The sequence below is a fragment of the Balaenoptera physalus genome (assembly GCF_965194825.1).
Source record: "Balaenoptera physalus genome assembly, chromosome: 15".
In the NCBI taxonomy this organism is placed as follows: domain Eukaryota; kingdom Metazoa; phylum Chordata; class Mammalia; order Artiodactyla; family Balaenopteridae; genus Balaenoptera; species Balaenoptera physalus.
Genome location: NC_138894.1, coordinates 37,010,209 through 37,030,913, shown reverse-complemented (window position 1 = coordinate 37,030,913; position 20,705 = coordinate 37,010,209). Strand labels below are relative to the sequence as shown.

The 20,705-nt window shown below is 50.2% G+C and overlaps 1 protein-coding gene across 23 annotated transcripts in view; it reads left to right on the top strand.

Annotated features, from left to right (window-relative positions):
* Positions 1 to 20,705, top strand: part of DYSF (dysferlin) — a 231,860-nt gene that overhangs the window by 7,118 nt on the left and 204,037 nt on the right. For 10 of the 23 annotated variants that reach the window (XM_082425965.1, XM_082425961.1, XM_082425948.1 and 7 more), the window contains exons 2-3: positions 17,099 to 17,154; positions 18,381 to 18,472. In XM_082425965.1, coding sequence (XP_082282091.1) covers positions 17,099 to 17,154; positions 18,381 to 18,472 — 148 coding nt within the window. Of the gene's footprint in view, positions 1 to 3,793; positions 4,060 to 17,098; positions 17,155 to 18,380; positions 18,473 to 20,705 lie in introns of those variants that run through there. The other 13 variants (XM_082425945.1, XM_082425963.1, XM_082425962.1 and 10 more) reach the window with 5 other exon arrangements.

Below are 20,705 nucleotides of genomic sequence, written 5' to 3'. Positions count from 1 at the left end.
TGGAGCTGTCCCGGATGCCGAGGAGCCGCCCTTACCTGGGGCCTTAGGTAGGATGCAGACCGGGCTCTTGGTTAGCGAGCCCTAACTGATGGTGGGGGGCACGATGGTCTCTCTCACTCACATAATGGTTGATGTGTAGGCAGCCCAGGCTGGTAAAGTTCTGACCCACAGGGCTGTCCAGGCCCCCAGATCCTTTCTGTCTTGTTTCTCTGCTATCCCCCGTGGTCCCTTTGACAACATGGTTGGCGTGGTGGATATTGTACTTGGCTCTCCAGTGTCCCTTCCACACCATGATAAGGCTAAGCCAGTGGTTCTCAAAGAGGATAGTACTGTCCCCTTGGGGGAATTTTGGATATGATGATTTGGGATATGTTTTCACTGCAGCCTGGGCAGGACACACATGGCCCTCCTGCTCATATCGCATCGGTCATCACCTGGTTTCCTGGCCACATCCAGCTCTGAGGGAGTTCTGGGAAATGTAGTCTATTTATGTGGGTGACCATGCTTCCAGGTCAAGCTCCTTGGAACACTTCTATGGCAGGAGGGGAGAACATCTTTGAGGGGGACAAGTTGACGTTTCAGCACACTGTCCGCAAGAGCTGCATTCCTGATGCAAGTCCCCTTGGGAGGAAGCCCCCTTGAGCACCAGGCCCCAGGATGACATCTCCAAGGGAAGAGTCAGCTATCCTATCAGGGAGAAGTGAAGGGCAGCCAGGCTGGGAAGTTGGAAGTTGGGATGGGAAAAGAGGCCTCAGGAAGTGTCCAGGGCTCAGGCCACCAGCTGCTGCTTTTCTGGTGTACTGAGCAGGTGTGTGGAGACCCTGTTCCTTGGACATAAGCCAAGGGTTTGCAAAAGTCCCTTGGAATATTCCTCTGGAAATATTAGATATGCCCCTACAGATTTCCTGTGCCACCTCTGACCGATTAGAGCAGGGCTAGGGGGCAGGGTGTGGTGTGCTGGGGAAAGCAGCAAAGTCAGGAATTATTATGATGGTAAAAAATATCCTCAATCATCAGATCCAAAATTCCCCCTAGGGGGCAGTACTATCCTCTTTGAGAACAGCACACTTAACATCATGGGGTGGAAGGGACACTGGGGAGCCAAGTACAATGTCCATCACACCAACCCCAGGCCAGCCCTTCCTATCCACTGGGAACACCTGGCTGCCTGAGACAAACTTGGGCTCTCCCCTCATCGACCGACTCCACCATCTAGCTAGACATCAAACCAGCACTTAAACAAATAGTTACTGCTTACAGTTGGGACAAGCGCTAAGAAGGAAAAGTGCTGCTGTGCAGTTGTTTGCCAGAGGACCCAGCCTAGACCAGGAGGTCAGAGGCTTCCCACGGAAGTGATGAGGCCTGTAGAGTGAGTGGGGGTGGCCCTTTAAGAGAGAGGGGAAGGCAGGTGCAGGTGGAGGTGACAGCAGAGCTTGGAGGGAGTTTGGAGGGAGCTCAGCATGTTCCAGAAACTGAGAAGTCACTGGAGCTGGAGCTGGAGAGTGAGGGGCTGAGGGGTCTTACCTTGTATGCAGAGGAAAGGGAGCCGGGCTCTACTGCAAGAGCATGGGAGGCCTTGGAGGGGTTTTATGAGGGGAGGGACCTGATTATATTTAAGATCACTTGGCTCCCGTGTGGATAATGGACCAGAGGTGACCAGCTAAGAGGCAGCCAGGCAGGAGAGGGTGGTGGTGGAAATGCCTTGGTGGAGGTATTTGGATGCTGTGGGCACATAGATGGTACCAAAGTCAGTAAGGATGACTTAGGCTGCAAGTAAGTGAAATCCTACCTCAAAAAGGCTTTAATAATAAACAGTCTTAAAGTGATTTTTATTCCCGATACAAGTCCTCTTGTGAGGAAGCCCTGTTAGTACCAGGCCACAGTATGATCCAGAGACCTGGTGGGCTCTGGGCGTATACAGTATGATCCAGAGACCTGGTGGGCTCTGGGCATATAGAGTGGACAGCTCCACAGTCACCCTGGACCCAGGCCGACTCCATTTTTCTCTCTGGTCTGCCGTCCTTGGTGTCTGCTACATCTTAGAGCTGGCCGGCCATTGGATCTACATGCTTCCTTATTCTCACGAAGCAGGAGAGGGAGTTGGGCTTGTTCATTCACGGAGGATAAGTTATCCCTCCAGGAGAACATCTCGGGACATATGCCATCGCTGGACCAACAGCTATTGCCAGGAGATGGTCTCAGATAGGTCAGGATCTGGAGCTGGGGCTGGGGGTAGTACCCGAATAGTCGGCTTCTGCTGAGAGGGAGGAAGTTTGGATGTTGGAGAGGAAGTAAATGTCCAGCTCATCATGAGGGTTAGTGGGGTCACCCAGGGAGAGTGGTAGAGTCAGGAGGAAGAGGGCGCAAGCCAGCTAGAGAAGGTGCAGCCTTTAAGGTTGCGGAGAGGACAGCCTCAGACTTGTCATCGAGTGGGTGAGGGGGGTAGGATCTAGTGCCCAAGTGCCCAGGGGGGCTTAGGAGTACGAATGATTCATTTATAACAGCAGGAGAAAGAGCAAAAGATTTGGGGGCAGGAGCTGACGGGAGTTAGGAGGCCGGGAGCCTGAGGAAGTTCTCTATTTTGCATATAAGAAGCAAACTGAGAGCGAGGATGGTGATGGGATGTTGTAGGTTTGGGGAGAGAAAAGTATGAAATTGTTGTCTAGGAGAGAGGGAGATTGAAGGGGCTGTGGAGATGTAGCGTGGTTGCCTATCAGCACTCAGGATCCACCAGAGTCAGGGGTGGGAAATAACAGGTGAGGCCAGCAGGTTAGCTGTGTTATTCTCCAACACCTTTAGTGCTTAGCGGGCTGGGGTGGAGCAGGCAGAGCTGGATTTCACCACGTTGTTGTTTAGCCACCTGAAAATGCTGGATCTTCAAAACAAGAGAAGAGAAAGAGAGCTGTGATCTTGTGCAGCAGAATGACGATAACTAGTCACTGAATTGAGGCTGAGTGAGGAAGCTAGTGAGGACCCGGGAGGTGGGAGGAGGGACAGTGCCTGTCGGGTGCTCGGCGCTGCAATGTAGGGGTATAGAGGTGAGAAGCCACCTGTGGCCAAGAAGTTCATCGGCTGGAAAGGAACCAGACGTAACATGGGAACGCGCGCTAAAGGCTGTCACCGCTCGAGGCTCACTCTCTAGGCAATCCCCCTCACGGTGGGGGCGAGGGGACCTAGAGATTGCTGCTGGGGATGTGGCAGAGTACCTGGGGATGTGGCAGAGTACCGAGCGGGCAGGATGCAGACCTCCGCCTCCGGAGACGAGTGACCCCGGACTGCTCTGGAGAAGGCTCAGAGGCCCTTCGCGAGAGTTCGAGCGTCGGAGTTTCTCGGGCCTCCGGGGCACCGAGGGCGGTCGAGGGGGAAGGTGGGCCGAGGCGAGCGGCGTGGGCGCCAGGGGCTCAGGGCGCAGCGCGCGTTCGGCCGCTCGGCCCTCTCCTCCTCTAGCGCTCGCAGCGCTTGCAGTTTCCCGCGGACACACTCTGGTCTCTGAAGCCGGGTTTCCCCCACCTCCCGCCTTCGCACCCAGTTGCCCCTGGGCGCTTCGGGCAGGAGAGCAGCGGAAGCGAAGTCGGCCTTGGTGCGCTCGGGGCCCGGGCGCGCTGGCCGGGCGGGTAGCCGGGACGGTGCGGGCTCCCGCTAGCAGGCGGGCGGGCGACGCTTCCCAGCTGCGCAGCCGAGCCGTGCGCCCCGCGTCAGCTGCGCTTCCATTCCTGGTGGGGGCGGGGACCCGCGGAGGGGACCAGCGCCCCCGCCGGCGCCGGGCTGACCCCTGGCCCGCCCCGCCCTCCGCGGGCAGGGCGGATCCGGACCCGGGCCGGAGGGGAGGGTCCACCCAGTGGGTGTCCGGTGTCCTCGCCGCGGCCTCTCCCAGGCGCCGGGACTTCTCCCGCGAAGGCGACAGCTCGCTCCCCTCTGGTGCGGCTGCCGCGGAGCCGAGCGCTTGCTCGGTGGGGGCCGGCCGAACCATGCTGAGCTGCCAGCTGGTGAGGGCCAGCAACCTCCTCAGTGTCAAGAAGGACCGGCGCAGCGACCCGGTCGCCAGCCTGACTTTCCGAGGTGAGAGCCCCGTGGCCGTCGCGCCCGTGCGCCCGCCCCACTGACTCTGCGCGCGCACCGCCGGGTCTGCCGCCCCGGCTCCGGCGCTAACTCTAGTCCAAGCCATAGTTTCCTCCCCGTCAGCAAGGACAGAAATCTCAGAGAAATTTCGGTCCTATCTTCTGCAGAGGGGGCGAGGAGGATGCAACCGAGCACGATAAATGCCACTGTGCTCAGAAATTTTGGAAAACCGGAAGTGCCATAATAGGTCAACAGTTACCACTTAACTAAGACCGAAGCCCGGAGGGAATAACGTGCGAGCCCTTAGCGGGCAGTGATGAGGGCGGAGTTGGAGGATGGGTGCGGAAGAGAGAGGAATAGGATCGCTTAAAAACTGGGCGTGGAGACCGTGAAAGTTGTGTCTTGATTTCATTCATTCATTCGTCCATCTTTCTTCAACACTGGCCATATTGAATCGGCCGTGTCTCAGTTGGGAGGAAAAGGGATAGAATAGGGCGGATGTGGCCTTGATACAAAAAATTTTGAGAGTTCAAGGAAGCTTTTTAAATGCAAAGAGCCTAAATGCCTGCCTGTGGTACTTAGGCAAGAGAGGGTCTCTCTCTGTTTGGGGCAAACACCCCAAAGGACTCAAACCCCTCCCCCTTCTCACCAGGCACCCTTAACTTCCGCCTCAAGGCAGACATTCCCACGGGAGGAGGTATCTCAGGAGGGGAAAGGGAAGAGGAAGGATCTGTCAAAATTAAGAGAAGGAACAATGGCAGTGAGTCAGGACCCCAGTTATGCAGAGAAAGATAATTAAGGAAAGGGAGAGGGTTTTCCTCTTACCACGAGGTGTATCCTGTGGTTTTGTGGAATTAAAAAATGTGTGCGGCGCAAAAGGTGGTCAAACGGAGAGGGACAAGTGGCTGGTGTTTTCAGGAGGTTAGAAAAAGGTGGGACCACCAAGGGGGCTCTTTAGCTCCGACCCACGATCGCCATCTGCTCCCCAAGCACCCCGAAATGATGATAACCGTAGATGAAAGACACAATTTGGCAAAGTGAGAACTAACTGTAGCTTTTATCCTTTGTTGTGGGACCATTTACATTTTATTCCTTTTTTGAAAAGTGTGAGTCGAAACAGTTTAGAAAACTCTTCTGTTTTCCTTAATCGGTGATATTCCTGGGTGCCTACTATGAAATGCAGCGTCCAGACAAGGTCCCTAGTTCTCCCTTAGGTTCAGATTCTGCCTAAGCCATTCTTGTGCGGAAATTATGGGGCCAACACTGGCTGGGAAAGAAGTTTCCCAAGGACCCTGAGCCCAGGGCCCTTCATCAGCCTAGGTCTCTTAGATGCTTTGGACTTCTTTTGCATCTGTTCACCACTCTGTTTCCCTGGTTTTCTAACGGTTTTGTGGTAGCTGCTAATCTCCCCATTCTGCAGACAAGGAAATGGAAACCTGGGGAAGTGTCCTGGTCATGGCAGGGAGTGCTTGGAGTGGGCAGTGCCCTTGAGTCCAAATCAGTTGAGGTCCCTCTTGGCTGTTGCCCCAGCCCAGGTACCCCGAGCACATGCACCTGCTGTCCTCTCCCCATCTCTGCATTCCCCTCCCTTTATAATGCCTTACTATTTATTTGCACTGACGAGCTCCTAGCAAAACTGAAATATAATGGAATGTACCATCTCCAGCTGTTCAAAGTCTATTTATCTTTCAAAGCCCAGCTACAATGCCACCTTCTCCAGGAAGGCACCCAGGATTCCCCTGGCTATCATTAGTCTCTCCTCTCTGGATGCACAGCACCTTGTTAGGTCTGCTAGTGCACTCGCCCCAGCCGGGCTGTGCTCAGTACTTTGCTCCATAATTAGGATCGCAGGACTCCTTGAGGGCGGCATCTTGTCCTATTCCTCAGGATGCCTGGTGCTGAGAGCAAACAGGTGGTACTCTCTAGTGTGTGCCCTTTCTGGCCCAGTTACTCACCATCTTCCAGATGTGCCTGGAGTCTCAACAGTCTGGGGCAATGGTTCTCATGTTTTACTGTGCCTGAGAATCTTCTGGGGATTGTGCTTGAAAGACAGATTCCTGGGTGCTATCCATAGAGGTTCTGATGCAGTAGGTTTAAGTGACCTAAGAATTAGCATTTCCATACCTGATGCAGGCCATTTTGGAACCACATCTTGAGAGAAATTGATGTGAGATGTGGTGAAAGGTGAAATTAATGGGACCTCCCCCACCCTACAGGGGTATTCATGCTGGACTTTGGGGCTGAGTTGATGCTTAGGTAAAGGGGCTGTTAGAATCAGGCCCAGAATTTACAGATCATCTAGCTTGGGGTACTCAACCCCGGCTGCACATCAGAATTGCGTGGGGAGCTTTCAAAAAGACCACTGTCAAACTCCCTGTCCCTCCTCTCTTGAAGTGAAACTTCTGGGGGGAGGGGCCCAGATATAGGTGTTTCTAAAAAATCTCCAAATGTACAGGAAGCGCAATCAGGGGTGAGAAGACTTATCGGAACACATCATGGCACAGAGGGGACTGGCCTGCTTGCAGAGAAGTCTCCGCACTGTGTGCTGGGCTCCCACTCGGAGCAGAGCCCGAGGAGCATGGGCCTGGCCAGGCCCACTTGTCTCACAGTTGTTCCCGGCATTCCAGGCTCAGATGTAATTTCAGGACCTGCCTCCCAAAATAGACTATGAACTCTGGGAGGCTGGACTCTGAGGGCCCTTTTATGTGTTCCCTCTCTCAGGGCTTTAGGATAGAGGCTTTTAATGAATACTTATCATCCCTTTGTTCTTGTATTAATTAATTAGTTAGCATGACTAACTACCATGAGTACCTGGGCCATGGTAGAGATTTTTGACTGACCATCTGCGTGAATGAGGAGCTTCATTTCCTATAGCATTTAATGAGCTGTACTTCTCTTCTGCCCTGCCCATTTCCCACCCTCTAATGTCATGATTTACATCCCTTCATTCATGCATTTAGTTCATTGAACAAATATTTATTGAGCACCTACTACATGCTGGGTGCTGTTCGAGGGGCTGGGGATGCATCCAAGAACAAAACCAGATCCCTGTTCCCTTGGATCTCAAACGTCTTATTTCCTTGAAGTTTGGGTCTCCTGTGCCCCCACTTAGTGACTTTCTACCCTGCTTCCTCCAGGCTCACCAGCCAGAACCCGAGTCATTACTGCCCCTTCCCTTTCCCTCCTCCCATCAGTCCTCTCTTCCTCCCCGTGTCTCTCCAGTCGCTCTCTCTCCCTTCCCCCCTCCCCTCTCATCTATCTCCTGGGGTATCTTATAGAACCATCTGTAGGTGGGCCCACGTGACTTACCTGTATAGCGAAGGTGAGCTGCAAGGACACTGGACTCTCTGAACCTAACTTTTTGAGTATTAAAAGTTACTTTAAAGCATGGAAAATAGCCTGTTTTCTTTAGGTGAACGTAACATGTACTCAATGTAAAAAAGGATGAGACAAAAGTAAAAAGTAGCCCCCCATCCTTATACTTCAAATTAACTTGTCAACAATTTGACCTATTTCCTCCAAGATTCTTTTTTCTCTTTTTTTAAAAAAGCAATTGTAGTGTGAAATTTAACACCTAAGTAAGTACATAAAATATAAATGTACGCTTTAATGCAGTTGTTCTCAGTTGGCGATTTTGTTCCTCAGGGGACATTTGGCAATGTCTGGAGACCCTTTGGGTTGTCCCCACTGGGTGGGAGGATGAGGTGCTATTGGCATCTACCGTGGGTAGAGGCCAGGGATGCTGCTAAAGGTCCTGCAGTGCACAAGACAGCTCCATGACACCCACAGCAAAGACTTATCCAGCCCCAGAAGCTAATACGGCCAAGGTTGAGGAGCCCTGCGTTAATGGATAAATTATGAAGGGAACACCCATGTCTGTCACTCAGGTCAAGGGATTGAACCTTACCGGTCCTACCCCTCCACCAGAAGTCCCCAGACCCCTTGCCTTCCTCCCTAGAGATAATCCCATCCAGATATCTTTTTTCCAGATGTTTGCATATTTACATTTTCACTCAGTAAGAAGTCAGGGGCATTTTTGTATCAGTAAATATCCTTCTACACACCTTCTAAGTTTTATTTTATTACATAGATGCACCATAATTCAGTTAATCAACCCCCCTATTAAGGAATGTTTAGGTTGTATCAATTTTTTAATATTTATATCCAAAGCTTAAATTATACTGTCACTCTGAGAAATATCCTGGTGACTAAGTCTTTGCCCACTTATTTAACTATTTCCTTTTGGTAAATACTGGAAGTGGCGTTGCTGTGTCAGAGGTTATAGACATATTTAAGGCTTTGCCACATTTCCCAAATTGCTATTCTGACAGTCTGTACCAACTTTATCTTCCCATTAGCTGAGTTTGGGGGCTTGTTTTCTTATAATTCTGCTAACACAAAGCATTATCATGCAAATTTTTAACAATTTCTTAGGTTCAAATAGTATTTGTGACCTTTCAATGTTATTGCCTACTTGCATTTATTTCTTACTGAATTGCTTTTTAATTTGCCCAGTTTGGGAGGGAAGAGATGTTTGTCTTTTTCTTCATTAGCTGTGAGTCCTCTTTACATATTAAGGACATTAAGATGTTGTCATAGATGTTTAAAATATCTTCCCCAGTTCTAATTGGCCTTTTGAGTTTAAAGACTAGCCCTCTCAGAGAGCATTCCATCACAGCCAGTATATCCACCTGCCACCACCCCTTCCTGACTACTCATTTTCTGGAAAGTATGTTTTCAGTTAAGATTTAGAAAGCTGGAGATCGAGGTGGGAGTTCTTGAGGTGAGAAGAGTAGGCCTCTTCTAGGGAAGGCAGGGAGTGACTGCTGCCCAGTCTTGGGGTGTGCAGGCTTAAGTCAGGGCACAGATGGTGGGGCAAGTATCAGAGTTATCAGAGTCTGCCTACCCTTTTAGTTAGGGGGTATTTGTGCCAAGAAGTAAAGCAGGCCTTCCCTCAGCAGAAGCTAGGGCTACCTTTTCTCCGTTTACCACCATTTCTCTCGTCCACCAGTTTTTGGTTTTCTGCTGGTAACTTTGAATTCCTATCGCTTTGTTTATCTGATGGGTATTCTTTTTTTTTTTAATTAATTAATTTATTTATTCTTGGCTGCATTGAGTCTTCGTTGCTGTGTGTGGGCTTTCTCTAGTTGCGGCGAGCGGGGACTACTCTTCATTGCGGTGCACGGGCTTCTCATTGCTGTGGTTTCTCTTGTTGCAGAGCACGGGCTCTAGGCACGCGGGCTTCAGCAGTTGTGGCACGCAGGCTCAGTAGTTGTGGGTCTTGGGCTCTAGAGCGCAGGCTCAGTGGCCGTGGCGCATGGGCTTAATTGCTCCGCTGCATGTGGGGTCTTCCTGGATCAGGGCTCGAACCTGTGTCCCCTGCACTGGCAGGCGGATTCTTAACCGCTGCACCACCAGGGAAGTCCCTCTGATGGGTATTCTAATGAGGTGTCAAGAGAGTGCCCAGCACAGAGCAAGTCCTCAATAAATATTTGTGGACTAAATGAGAGACTGCATTGAGGTTGCCTGCACGATCTGAAGGTGCCCTGCCTCTCTGACAGTGGGTCCTGTTACCTGACTGGTGGGCAGACACAGCCCGTCTCTCTCTCTTTGGGAGTCCCAGATGCCCCATCTCTTCTTCTCTCTGCTCCCTCTCTAGGTGAACGGCCCCACCAGCACTCGTGCATCCCTGTCAGAATCTGAGATGTGCTCTGCTCCCCCCCACTTCTGCCTTCCCCACCAGACGCCTGTCAGTAGACCCCAGGCCTGCTCCCTGTGTCCTCACCATCTTCCACCTGGACTTAAAAACAAAATTGTGTTAAAATACACATAATACAAAATTTACCATCCTAACCATTTTTAAGTGTACGGTTCAGTGGTATGAATTACATTCATACTGTTGTGCAGCCATCACCACCATCCATGTCCAGAGCCCTTTCATCTTCCCCAGCTAAAATCTATACCTGTTAAATAATAACTCCCCATTTCCCCCTCCCCAAGTCCCTGGTAACTGCCTTATTTCATTTAGCATGATGTCTCCAAGGTTCATCCATGTGGTAGCATGTGTCAGAAATTCCTTCCTTTTTAAGGCTGAACAATATTCCGTTGCGCGTATATCCCACATTCTGTTTATCCGTTCATCTGTCAGTGGATATCTGGGCCTTGGTGCCTTTGAGATGCAATGGGAAATGGACCAGTATTTCTCAGCCTTTTTGTAAATCCTCTTTGGACAGGCATTAGAAACATGGGAGCAGGTTACAGACTGTGATGTGCACCCTCAGTGAAAGTCCCTGCTTTGGCGTTTGTCTTCTCTGTGATCCCACCAGCCCCAAAGAGTCCATTGAATCAGTGTTACAAAGACAAGCATTTTGTCTGCTTCCGAAATGTACCGTGACCTTATCATCGTGTTGGGGGAGAGAGTCTGCCTTATCTCTGCTATAGGGAGATTGCCCGCTGGCTCTGCCAGAGATCGGGGTGTGGCCAGGTGGGCCCAGGCGCTGGCTGGGCAGGGTGGACTGTCCTCTTACCTTCACTTTGCGCCTATCTCTGAGGCTCCTTCTCACATCCGCTCCCACAGCCCGTGGTCTCTATCAAAACTGGCCCCAGTGGGGGACCAGGACGGTGAGCTACATCGTTTTCTGTCACACACCTGGGCTCTCGACACGCAAGGGCCAAGATTTCTTTGTTCGCCAGTTCTCCTCTGACAATCTTCCTTTAAGGCACTATTTTCAAACTTTTGGGACTGTTATCCACAGCAAGAAATATATTTTACATCAAGACTTAGTACACACATAAGTATGCATGTGAAAATATAACCAAAATTTTCGAGTAATAGTACTTTTACACCAAAGATGTTCTCTGAAATTTTCTTCTCTATTCTGTCATTAAAAAGACATATTGGTCAACTCACTCAATTGATGTCATGGCCTGCTAATGGGTCCCAATTTGCAGTTTGAAAAACACCACCCTAGGGACTTCCCTGGCGGTCCAGTGGTTAGGACTCTGCGCTTCCACTGCAGGGGGAACGGGTTCGATCCCTGGTCAGGGAACTAAGGTCCTGCATGCTGTGCAGTGCGGTCAAAAAACAAAAAAGAGAAAGAAAAAGAAAAACACTACCCTACAGCCATGGGTGACTCTGGTCTGGGAGTGTGGGTTGAGTTGGGGTGGGTAGGCTGGGGAAACAAGTGAAGAATTTGCATGGGGCCCAGAAGAGTCCTCCCATGGCGGGTTCACTCCCCTTCACTGAGTCATTCAGTCTGGAGGCACACCCTAGGGCTCCAGCATGATTCTCACGGATGCCTGCTGGCCCCCAGTTCTGCAGAGTAACCTGGGGAGAGGATGTAATCCCCTCCCACCACCCCAGCATGAGCTGTGAGCTCTCCTGTATCTTTAACTATCGAGTCTGTTTATTTACAGACATAGCGCCACATCTCTCAAGGCCAGAATTGATGATCAAGGACAGGACAGGTCTAAATCCACGATGAGGAAGGAACTGTTTCCTAACTAAGCAGCCTGCCTTCCTCTTCCTTGGCATCTGTAAGTCATGTGATTGTGCTGGGTTAATGTTTCATTTCTTTCTGGCTCTTCTTTGGGGCTGTAGAGCCTATCAGTGACCACTCCCTTCATGTCATCCAGAGGGTCCCAGAGTTGGCCCTTCTAACCGGGACTTAGTGAAATCCCATAGAGGGCCTTTGTCCTCCTCATCTTCAGGGAAGGCAGGAAGTAGAAAATGTTTAAAAGACACTTTGCACAGGGCTTGGCACACAGACACTGCTTAGTTGCTGCTAGCCAGGAGCACCTGGATATGTTTCCAAGTGGCCAGTTCAATAGAGGCTGCAGATGGAATTTTCCATGTTACTCCTGTAGGTCATGGAAAGTTGATAGGGGAGGGGAAGTGAACACTTAGATAGCATCTCCTATCCCCTCAAAACTGATAAAGTGACACTCTTTATTATTATCATTTTACTGCCAAGGGAGATAAGGCCTTAGAGAGGTGACAAGCCATACCTTAGAGAGGTGACAAGTTCACTTAGTAGTGCCTGCTGTTTGAATGACTCCAAAGCCATGTGTTTAACCTCTGCTGGAGCCACACCAACACGGCCCCCAAGGGGATTCAGAATGACTCAGCCAGGGCAGGCCTGGGCAACCTTTAAGAAGATAACTGGGCCCCCCAAGGACACCTGCCCCCCACTGTGCTTTCTTTCATCCCCTCTGTCTGTTGACATGTAGCCATTCTGTGAATGCAGTCTCTGGCGTTCCCTGAGAAGAGCCGTCCTCTTCTGTCCTCTAGTGAGGAAGTGAACTTGCAGTCAACTTGGGAAAGAAAAGGACCCATTCATTTGGCACCCGATTACTGGGCACCTTGCTATATTCTAGGGTTCCTAACATGAGGGAGGCATGGTGCCTGCTCTCTGAAGCTCACCTCTAGTTGGGGAGACAGACATAGAAGCACACAGCTGTCCTGCTGTTCGATACATGTGGTCACAGCTTGCAACCATCTCTGTCTGGGAGAGTCAGGGGAGGCTTATCCGAGCAGAGGCAACTGAGCTGCCCATTGAAGGATCAGTAGGAGTTCACTAGATGCATCAGAGTGGGACACAGAGGGGAGGGGAGGGGAAGTGAACTCACATTTAATGAGCGTGCTGTGTGCCAGGCAGCTCAGTCATCCTATCTTGTTTAATTTTCACCACAGTCCCGTAGGGAGGTATCATTATGACCTTACAGATGAGGAAACTAACATGTTCAATGAATTTCCTAAGAGGTTCTTCAAGTGTGGTACGTGGACCTGTGGGGGAATCCCCAGGACTTTGAGCAGGTCAGCAAGGTTAAAGCTATTTCCACAATAACACTAAGATGCTATTTGCCATTTTCACTGAGTCCATATTTGTACAACTGGTACAATAGCACTGGAAGGTAAAACTGTTGGTGCCTTAAGACTAAAGAGGGCTTTGGCACCAAATTGTACTAGTTGTTGTATTTTTCACCCTCATGTAATTTGAAAGAAAAAGCCAGTACTCACAGTTTGGGGGGGGAAAAAAGCCAGTTTTACTGAAGAATGACCTTGATAAAGCAGTGCAAATATTAATTTTATTAATCTTGATCCTGGAGTTACACGTGTTTGTAATATTTTCTGTGTTGAGATGGGAAGTATGCACAGAGCATTCTGCTGCACCCTGGAAAATGATGATTGTTGCAAGAAAAAGCACTGTGTGACCGCTTGAGTGGCCTGCTGAAGTAGGCTTTTTTTTTTTTTTTTTAAATGGAATACTGTTTTTACTTGAAAGAATGACTGACAAACTATGATCATTCAGACTTGGGCATTTGATAGACATTTTCTTGAAAATGAGTGAGTGAGCCTGCCACCTTAAAAGCTGACATTTATCATTTGTTGCCCATCATAAAATTTGAGCTTTCAAACAAAAATTGGAATTTTAGAAAGCTTCTGTCTTCCAGTTTCCCAGTATTTAATGACTTTTCTGATGAGACTGATGGTGATATTAATGAATGTGATTTTTCAGTATTATATAGTGAAATGTGTCAACATTTGGAAGGTGTGCATAACTCAGTGAGCAAAAACTTCCCAAATGAGCAATGCAAGATGTTACAGAATCATGTGTGGATAAAAGATTTATTCAAAATGCAAGATAGGACAATGGATTTTAATGTAACAGAGTACAAAATGTTCATCACTCTGCTTTCAGATTTCACACTGCAGCTAACCTTTAGGTTTAAGAAATACTACTTATTGAGGGCTTCCCTAGTGGCACAGTGGTTAAGAATCTGCTTGCCAATGCAGGGGACACGGGTTCAAGCCCTGGCTCAGGAAGCTCCCACATGCCACAGAGCAACTAAGCCCCTGTGTCCCAACTACTGAGCCTGCCCTCCAGAGTCCGCGAGCCACAACTACTGAGCCTACGTGCTACAACTACTGAAGCCCATGCGCCTAGAGCCTGTGCTCCACAACAAGAGAAGCCCCGTCAATGAGAAGACTGCGCACCGCAACGAAGAGTAGCCCCAGCTCGCCGCAACTTGAGAAAGCCCACACGCAGCTATGGAGACCCAATGCAGCCAAAAATAAAGAAATAAAGAAATACTACTTATTGAGTTTTGGTGCAGTAACAAAGAAGGAGATCCACAATTATCTGAAAATTTATTAAAATGCATCTCCAACTATATGGTTGGGTTTTTTTTCACAGATGTCAACTAAAACAAGACATCTCAATGGACTGAATGTAGACAGGATAATGAGAATCCAGTAAGGCATTAAAGAGATTTGCAAAATGTAAACAGTGTCACTCTTCTGTTTCCTTTGTTTTGGAAGTTAGTTATTTTTCATTAAAAATATCACTTATGTTAGCATGTACTGGGCTTATTATTGTTAATATAATATTAATTCCTAAATAAATATTTTTAAATGCCTCAGTTTTAACCTTGAATACAGTAAAAGTTGATAGATACAAGTTACCTTAGTAAAAGCTCCTTAGGGTCCTCAATAATTTTTTTTCTATGGAAGTTTTTCTTTTTTTAAAATAAATAAACAAATTTGTTTATTTATTTATTTATTTATTTATTTATTTATGGCTGTGTTGGGTCTTTGTGGCGAGCGGGGGCTACTCTTTGTTGCGGTGCGTGGGCTTCTCATTGCCGTGGCTTCTCTTGTTGTGGACTCTAGGCACATGGGCTTCAGTAGTTGTCGCACATGGGCTTAGTTGCTCTGCGGCATGTGGGATCTTCCTGGACCAGGGATCGAACCCATGTCCCCCGCACTGACAGGCGGATTCTTAACCACTGCGCCATCAGCGAAGTCCCCTCAATAATTTTTTTTAAACTTTATTTTATTTATTTATTTGTTTTTGGCTGCATTGGGTCTTTGTTGCTGCGCGCGGACTTTCTCTAGTTGCAGGAAGCAGGGGCTACTCTTCATTGAGGTGCGCGGGCTTTTCATTGTGGTGGCTTCTCTTTGTTGCGGAGCACGGGCTCTAGGCACTCGGGCTTCAGTAGTTGTGGCTCGTCGGCTCTAGGCACTCGGGCTTCGGTAGTTGTGGCACACGGGCTTAGTTGCTCCGCGGCATGTGGGATCTTCCCGGACCAGGGCTCGAGCCTGTGTTCCCCGCACTGGCAGACAGATTCTTAACCACTGCACCACCAGGGAAGTCCTGCCTCAATAATTTTTAAGAATGACATCCTGTGACCAAAAATTTGAGAACTGCTGCCCTAGGGTCTCCCAGAAAATAAGTGTTCTATGTTGGTCTGTGTCATTCCAAAGTCCACGTGCTTTTCCCACAACAGTGATTTGCAGCAGGCGGTGAGAGGGGTTGGGGGCTCACCCTCTACCACTGGTGGAGGTTTCTCAGGATCTCTGAGGGGGCTCTTGGGGCTGAATCTTTGCCTTAAGTCTACCGATCCTCCCTCAGATGTTTCTTTCTCCTGGATTTTCCTTTGCTCCTTTCTCTGTTGTTTCCTTCCTCCAAATCCTTCCCCCTACCTGGCTTGCGTCCTTGACCCACCTCTGCTCCCCCCTTCTCTCCATGCTCTGAACCGGGCCACGGGGGCTGACACTACAGAAGGGAAACGGACAATGCTCAGCTTCAGAGGAGGACTCGGGGGTCCTGGGAGATGTTTCCAGAGGCTTGAGGGGCTTTCATGGTCCAGACACGACTGTAAACAGTGAGCAGTCCAGGTGAGACCAAAGGCTTCTGACTGCAGGGTCTTGCACAGGCGGGGTTGAACCGGTGATCTTTCAGATCCAACCCAAATATAAGTTCTGTGTCTGGCTGAACACTTTTTTAAAAAAATCATTTAAAAAATTTATTTATTTTTATTTATTTATTTTTGGCTGTGTTGGATCTTCGTTGCGGTGCACGGGCTTCTCACTGGGGTGGCTTCTCTTGTTGCAGAGCACGGGCTCTAGGCGCACGGGCTTCAGGAGTTGTGGCTCGCAGGCTCTAGAGCGCAGGCTCAGTAGTTGTGGTGCACAGGCTTAGTTGCTCTGTGGCATGTGGGATCTTCCTCGACCAGAGCTCGAACCCGTGTCCCCTGAATTGGCAGGCGGATTCTTAACCACTGTGCCACCAGGGAAGCCCGGGCTGAACACTTTTAATAGTCCATTGAACACAGAATCATTTCTGTTCTGATGCTTAATGGAAGAGCCAGACGTGTTTAGCCCTTTCTGTGCCCCTCATTCACCCCTTAGGCCCAAACTCCAGAGGGAGCGCTTAGCAGTCTGCTGCCTGGGGCACTGTGGCTCTTCTCAGCCATCACAGTGTTAGTTCTTCTTGTTGTCTATCTCAAAGCCCTTCTGCATTTCCTAGGCCCAGCCCTCACGAGCAGGTAGAACAGCCTGCTTCAGATAGATACCTTCAAGGTGAGAGTGAGGTGGATTTTTTTTAAATTGAGGTGAAATTCACAGACCCTAAAAGTTACCATTTTAATCATTTAAAAGTGTACAGTATAAATGGTTTTTAGTATACTCACAATGTTGTACAAGCACCATCACTATCTAACTCCATAACAGTTCATCACCCCAAAAAGAAATCTCCATTAAGCATTCGCTTGCCATTCCCATCTCCCTCTAGGGCCCTGGAAACTACTAATCTATTTTCTGTCTCTGTGGATTTGCCTATTCTGGACATTTCATATATATGGAATCATACAATATGTGGAGATAGATTTTTTTAAAGAAAAATGGAATATTTTCTATGAAGATCATTCATTCTGAGAATCAGAAACTTTACAATTTAAAAATTTTATTTAGAAAGTCAGGAGTAACCATAACAAACTCATTAAGAAGAGTCAGGCTGGGTATTTTCCTTTAAACAGTCCTTCTGATGGGGCTGCTGTTTGTCCATCCCAGAGCTGAGAGATGTGTGTGATTGGCATTGGGCTTTCACTGCAGACTGGTGGGATTCTCGGGGACTCGTGGGTTTTGTAAGGTTTCCTTTGGCGGGTGAGCTGCAGTGCAGGTCTTGGAACTGGCCCTCACTTGGGGAAGGCACACGTTGGGGTACGTCTCTTCACTCTCCCTCTGTGTCTCTCGTAGGGGTGAAGAAGAGAACCAAAGTCATCAAGAACAACGTGAACCCCGTGTGGAATGAGGTATGTGAGCTTCCCACCTTCCCTCCTTTCCTCCCTCTGCTGCTACTGTCTCTGCAGGGACGAGTCAGGGGGCTCAGGCAGAGGTGGCTTTCTCAGTGGTGTTGTCATGGAGAGGAGGGGCTCTGGTCCGGGGTGCCAACGAAATCCTCCTGGCACCAGGAACCTGGGAGGAGGGGTGGCGGCCTGGCCGGCGGTCTCCCCTGTGATGTGGGTACGGTGTGGAGAGGAGTGAGGGGTTCCTTGTCTCCGCTTCTTTCAGCTCTGGCCAGCCAGGAAGAGGGTGTTTAGGGCTCTCTTACCTGCTTTTCCTCCCTTACACAGGCCGTTGTCCTTGCCCAGATACACCTCCTCCCCACAGCCCTCCCTGATTCATCAGGTCCTCCTCTGGCTCCTGCTGGCCTCTGCCCTCTCAACCAGCTTTCTTTCTTTCTTTTTTTTTTTTTCTCCTTTGGGTTAAATTTAATACACTGTTTTAGAAAAACTGACAATGTTTAGGTAATTTAAACTATAGGAAATAATTGCCTATTTGCAGTAAATCATCTGTGCAAATGATTTACTTAAGGCATGTTGCAATAGCCTTTAACAATTTTAATCACTAAATCTATGTTGGCAGATGCTCATGTATTTGCTTACCAGCTCAAGCTCTTGCTGGTCAGGGTATTATCTGCGCAGAGATTTGCCATTCTCTAATTGCCAAAAGAATTGGCTCCCATCTGCTACATAACTTGCTCTTGCTCGAGACTTAGTCAACCAGCTTTCTTTATATGGCGCCCTGGTGGTCTTTGGAAGCCCTAACCTTGTGTGGATGGGGTTGGGGTGCATGGGGTGCCTTTGCTCTGAGGAGGGTCCTGGGGTCTCTGGAGACCAGTGTGGCACTAATGCCTGCTGTCACCAGGCGCCTGGCTGCTCCGTGGGCACACTGATCTTGGTCCCTGAGGGCCCTGCAGGGTCACCTGGAATTTTTCCCAGCTGTGCTCCTGGTGACGGGTGGAATTGAGTTGGGGAGCGGGTCATGGGGGTCTGGTCTCCTCTTCTGCTGCCTTCAGCTCTCGCTGTCCCTTCTGAAGCTCTGAGACCCTGCTACTCATTCCTTCACTCATGCATCCTTCCCTTCACCAGTAGTGGTCACAGATGCCTGCTCAGTGCCTGAGGGGGACCTGTGGGAACCAGACACAGTCTCTTCTAGGGGTCCATAGGTTAAGACATCTTTTCTCTTTTTCTTCCAGGGCTTTGAGTGGGACCTCAAGGGTGTCCCCCTGGACCAGGGCTCCGAGCTTCAAGTGGTGGTCAAAGACCATGAGACGATGGGGAGGAACAGGTGAGGCGGTGAGGGGGACTCTGGCCTGTGGGTGTGTATGGGTAGGGTCGTGGCGAATGTAGACTACAGAATGTGGGCTCTGGAGAGCTGATGTTTAGTGAAGACCTGCCACTAGTGGGCCTGGCCCGGTGGTAGATCTGGGGGAGAGGGCTGGCTGCAGTCTCAGGAACTCAGCCGTGGGTAAATCTGAGAGCTTCCCAAGTGGCAGGGAAGGAAGATGGGCTAGAATCAGATGTGCATGTGTTTCCCCGGACAGCCTGTGTCCCAGGGAGCAGGGAAGAAAAGGCTCTCTGGGTCCTGCTGCAGCCCTGAGGTGCCAGGCACGGCCCTCTCTCCCTGCCCAGCACAGGCTAGGGAGGGCAGTGGCACATGGCGCGAGGCGGGCTGAGCGATGGCTTCATGGAAGAGGTGGGACTCGAGGTGAGAGTTGTGGTTTAGAAGTCGGAACAGTAATAACGACCCACACTGACTGCCCACCATCCTGTGGCAGTGTTTTCTGGTGATATTTCATGTACGTAGTAGGGATGGTTTCCAGGGAGGGGGAATAGTAGTCGCAGAGTTCAAAGTTTTGTGGTGGCAAAAGTAGGCTCTCAAGGCGGGCGATGGGTCCTTCCTCGTGTATGGAGCTCCTGGGCCTTGTGTGTGCTGGTGGCAGGGTGGGCAGGGCCAGCCAGCTTGCAGACTGATGGCGCTGTTGACTGTGGGTAGGGTGACCCGGGAGACACAGGGCCGAACCTTGAATGTCAGGGTGGGGCTTCAGCGGTCCCTGCTAGGCCTGATGGAGTGCAGCTGTGTGAGGGGCCGGCAGGGGTGGGTTCATGCTCTTGGTGCCATTCGCTGAGGTCTGGGCCCGAGGATCGGGCATAGGCTTGCTGTTTTGTGACCTGCTGACAGTAGAGCCTTTGTTTGGGAACTGGGTCAGCTGGTGTCTGGGACCGGGCTGTGTTTCCCTGGCGGGGCAAGAGTGGGAGAGGGAAGGAAGGAGGATTCAGAGACCTGGGGAAGGCCGACAGGGGTCTCAGCCTGCCAGACATCTGGAAATTTTGAAATCTTAAAAAGCTTGGAAGAAAAATGCAACCACCACGGTCTCTCTGTGTCTCTGCTGGCCGTGGGGGCAGCGCGTGGTACGTGTGGGGAGGATGGGGGCGCTTCCACTGGGCCCTCCCAAGGTAGGGCTAAAAGGTGTGGGTCCAGGGCATCTGGGGTCCATCTTGTCCAGCCTGGACCTCAGCAGCCCCCATGTGCACAGGGGCAGGGGCTGGAACTCGTTCACACTGTTACCCCAACACAGGTATTTCATGGAAAAAAGGCAGCTTCTGACAAGCATGAACGGTGGACGTACAGGTGAGGGAGGAGCAATGCTGGACTCTGGGTGGTCCTGGAAGGCTTCTTGGAGGAGGGCAACGCAAACTGACTCGGAGGCCAGGGTTGGCTTTAGAGAGGAGAGGAAGGGAGGGCCTTCCACTGTTTGGGCATGGAGGGCAGCAGGCTAAGGCCTTACACGTGGGATTCAGTCACATGACTTGTGCAGCCCAGTGAGAAGGGAGCAATGGGGCCAGGTTGGGAGGGGGCCTCTCACACCAGGCTGAGGATAATAATAGCAAACCCACAACAGCTGATGTTTACCGAGAGCTTAGCCAAGTGTCTGGCCCTGTGCTGAGTCTTTATATAAAAGATCTTTTTTAATCGTTAGGTGTTACTATTATACTTGTCATTATTACGGAGGGAAACTGAGGCTCCAGGAGATTAATTTCCTCAAAGGCTACTGATGGCAGAGCTGTGACTGAAGGGCAGGTCTGCAACATGGTCAGAATCACGGAGCCCCTGCACCTCTCAGAGGCTCCCGGAAGCCCCAGGCAGGTGTTGGGCCCTTCTGGAGAGAGCGTAGCAAGGCAAAGGCATGCAGAGGGAACGCATGTTTCACTTTCATGGTCACATTCAGTATTTTTCAGGCCCTGTGGGGAGATTTCTAGGACCATGAAGGCAGCAGGGGATGAGAACATATTTTTGATCAATTCAAGGGCCAGGCTAGCCCTCGGGGTGATAGCAGGCCAGTGCCACACATGGGCTGGCCTGGCTCCGTGGGTTGGAGATCACAGCAGGGGCAGGCTGTCTCGCACATTGGAGCCCTCTCGTTGGCCCCTGTGGGTGTCCTCTGGCTCCTGGGGGCAAGTCAGCTCCCTGAACACCAGTTTCCCACATGACCAGGTAGGTCACTGAGAGGCCGGTGTGC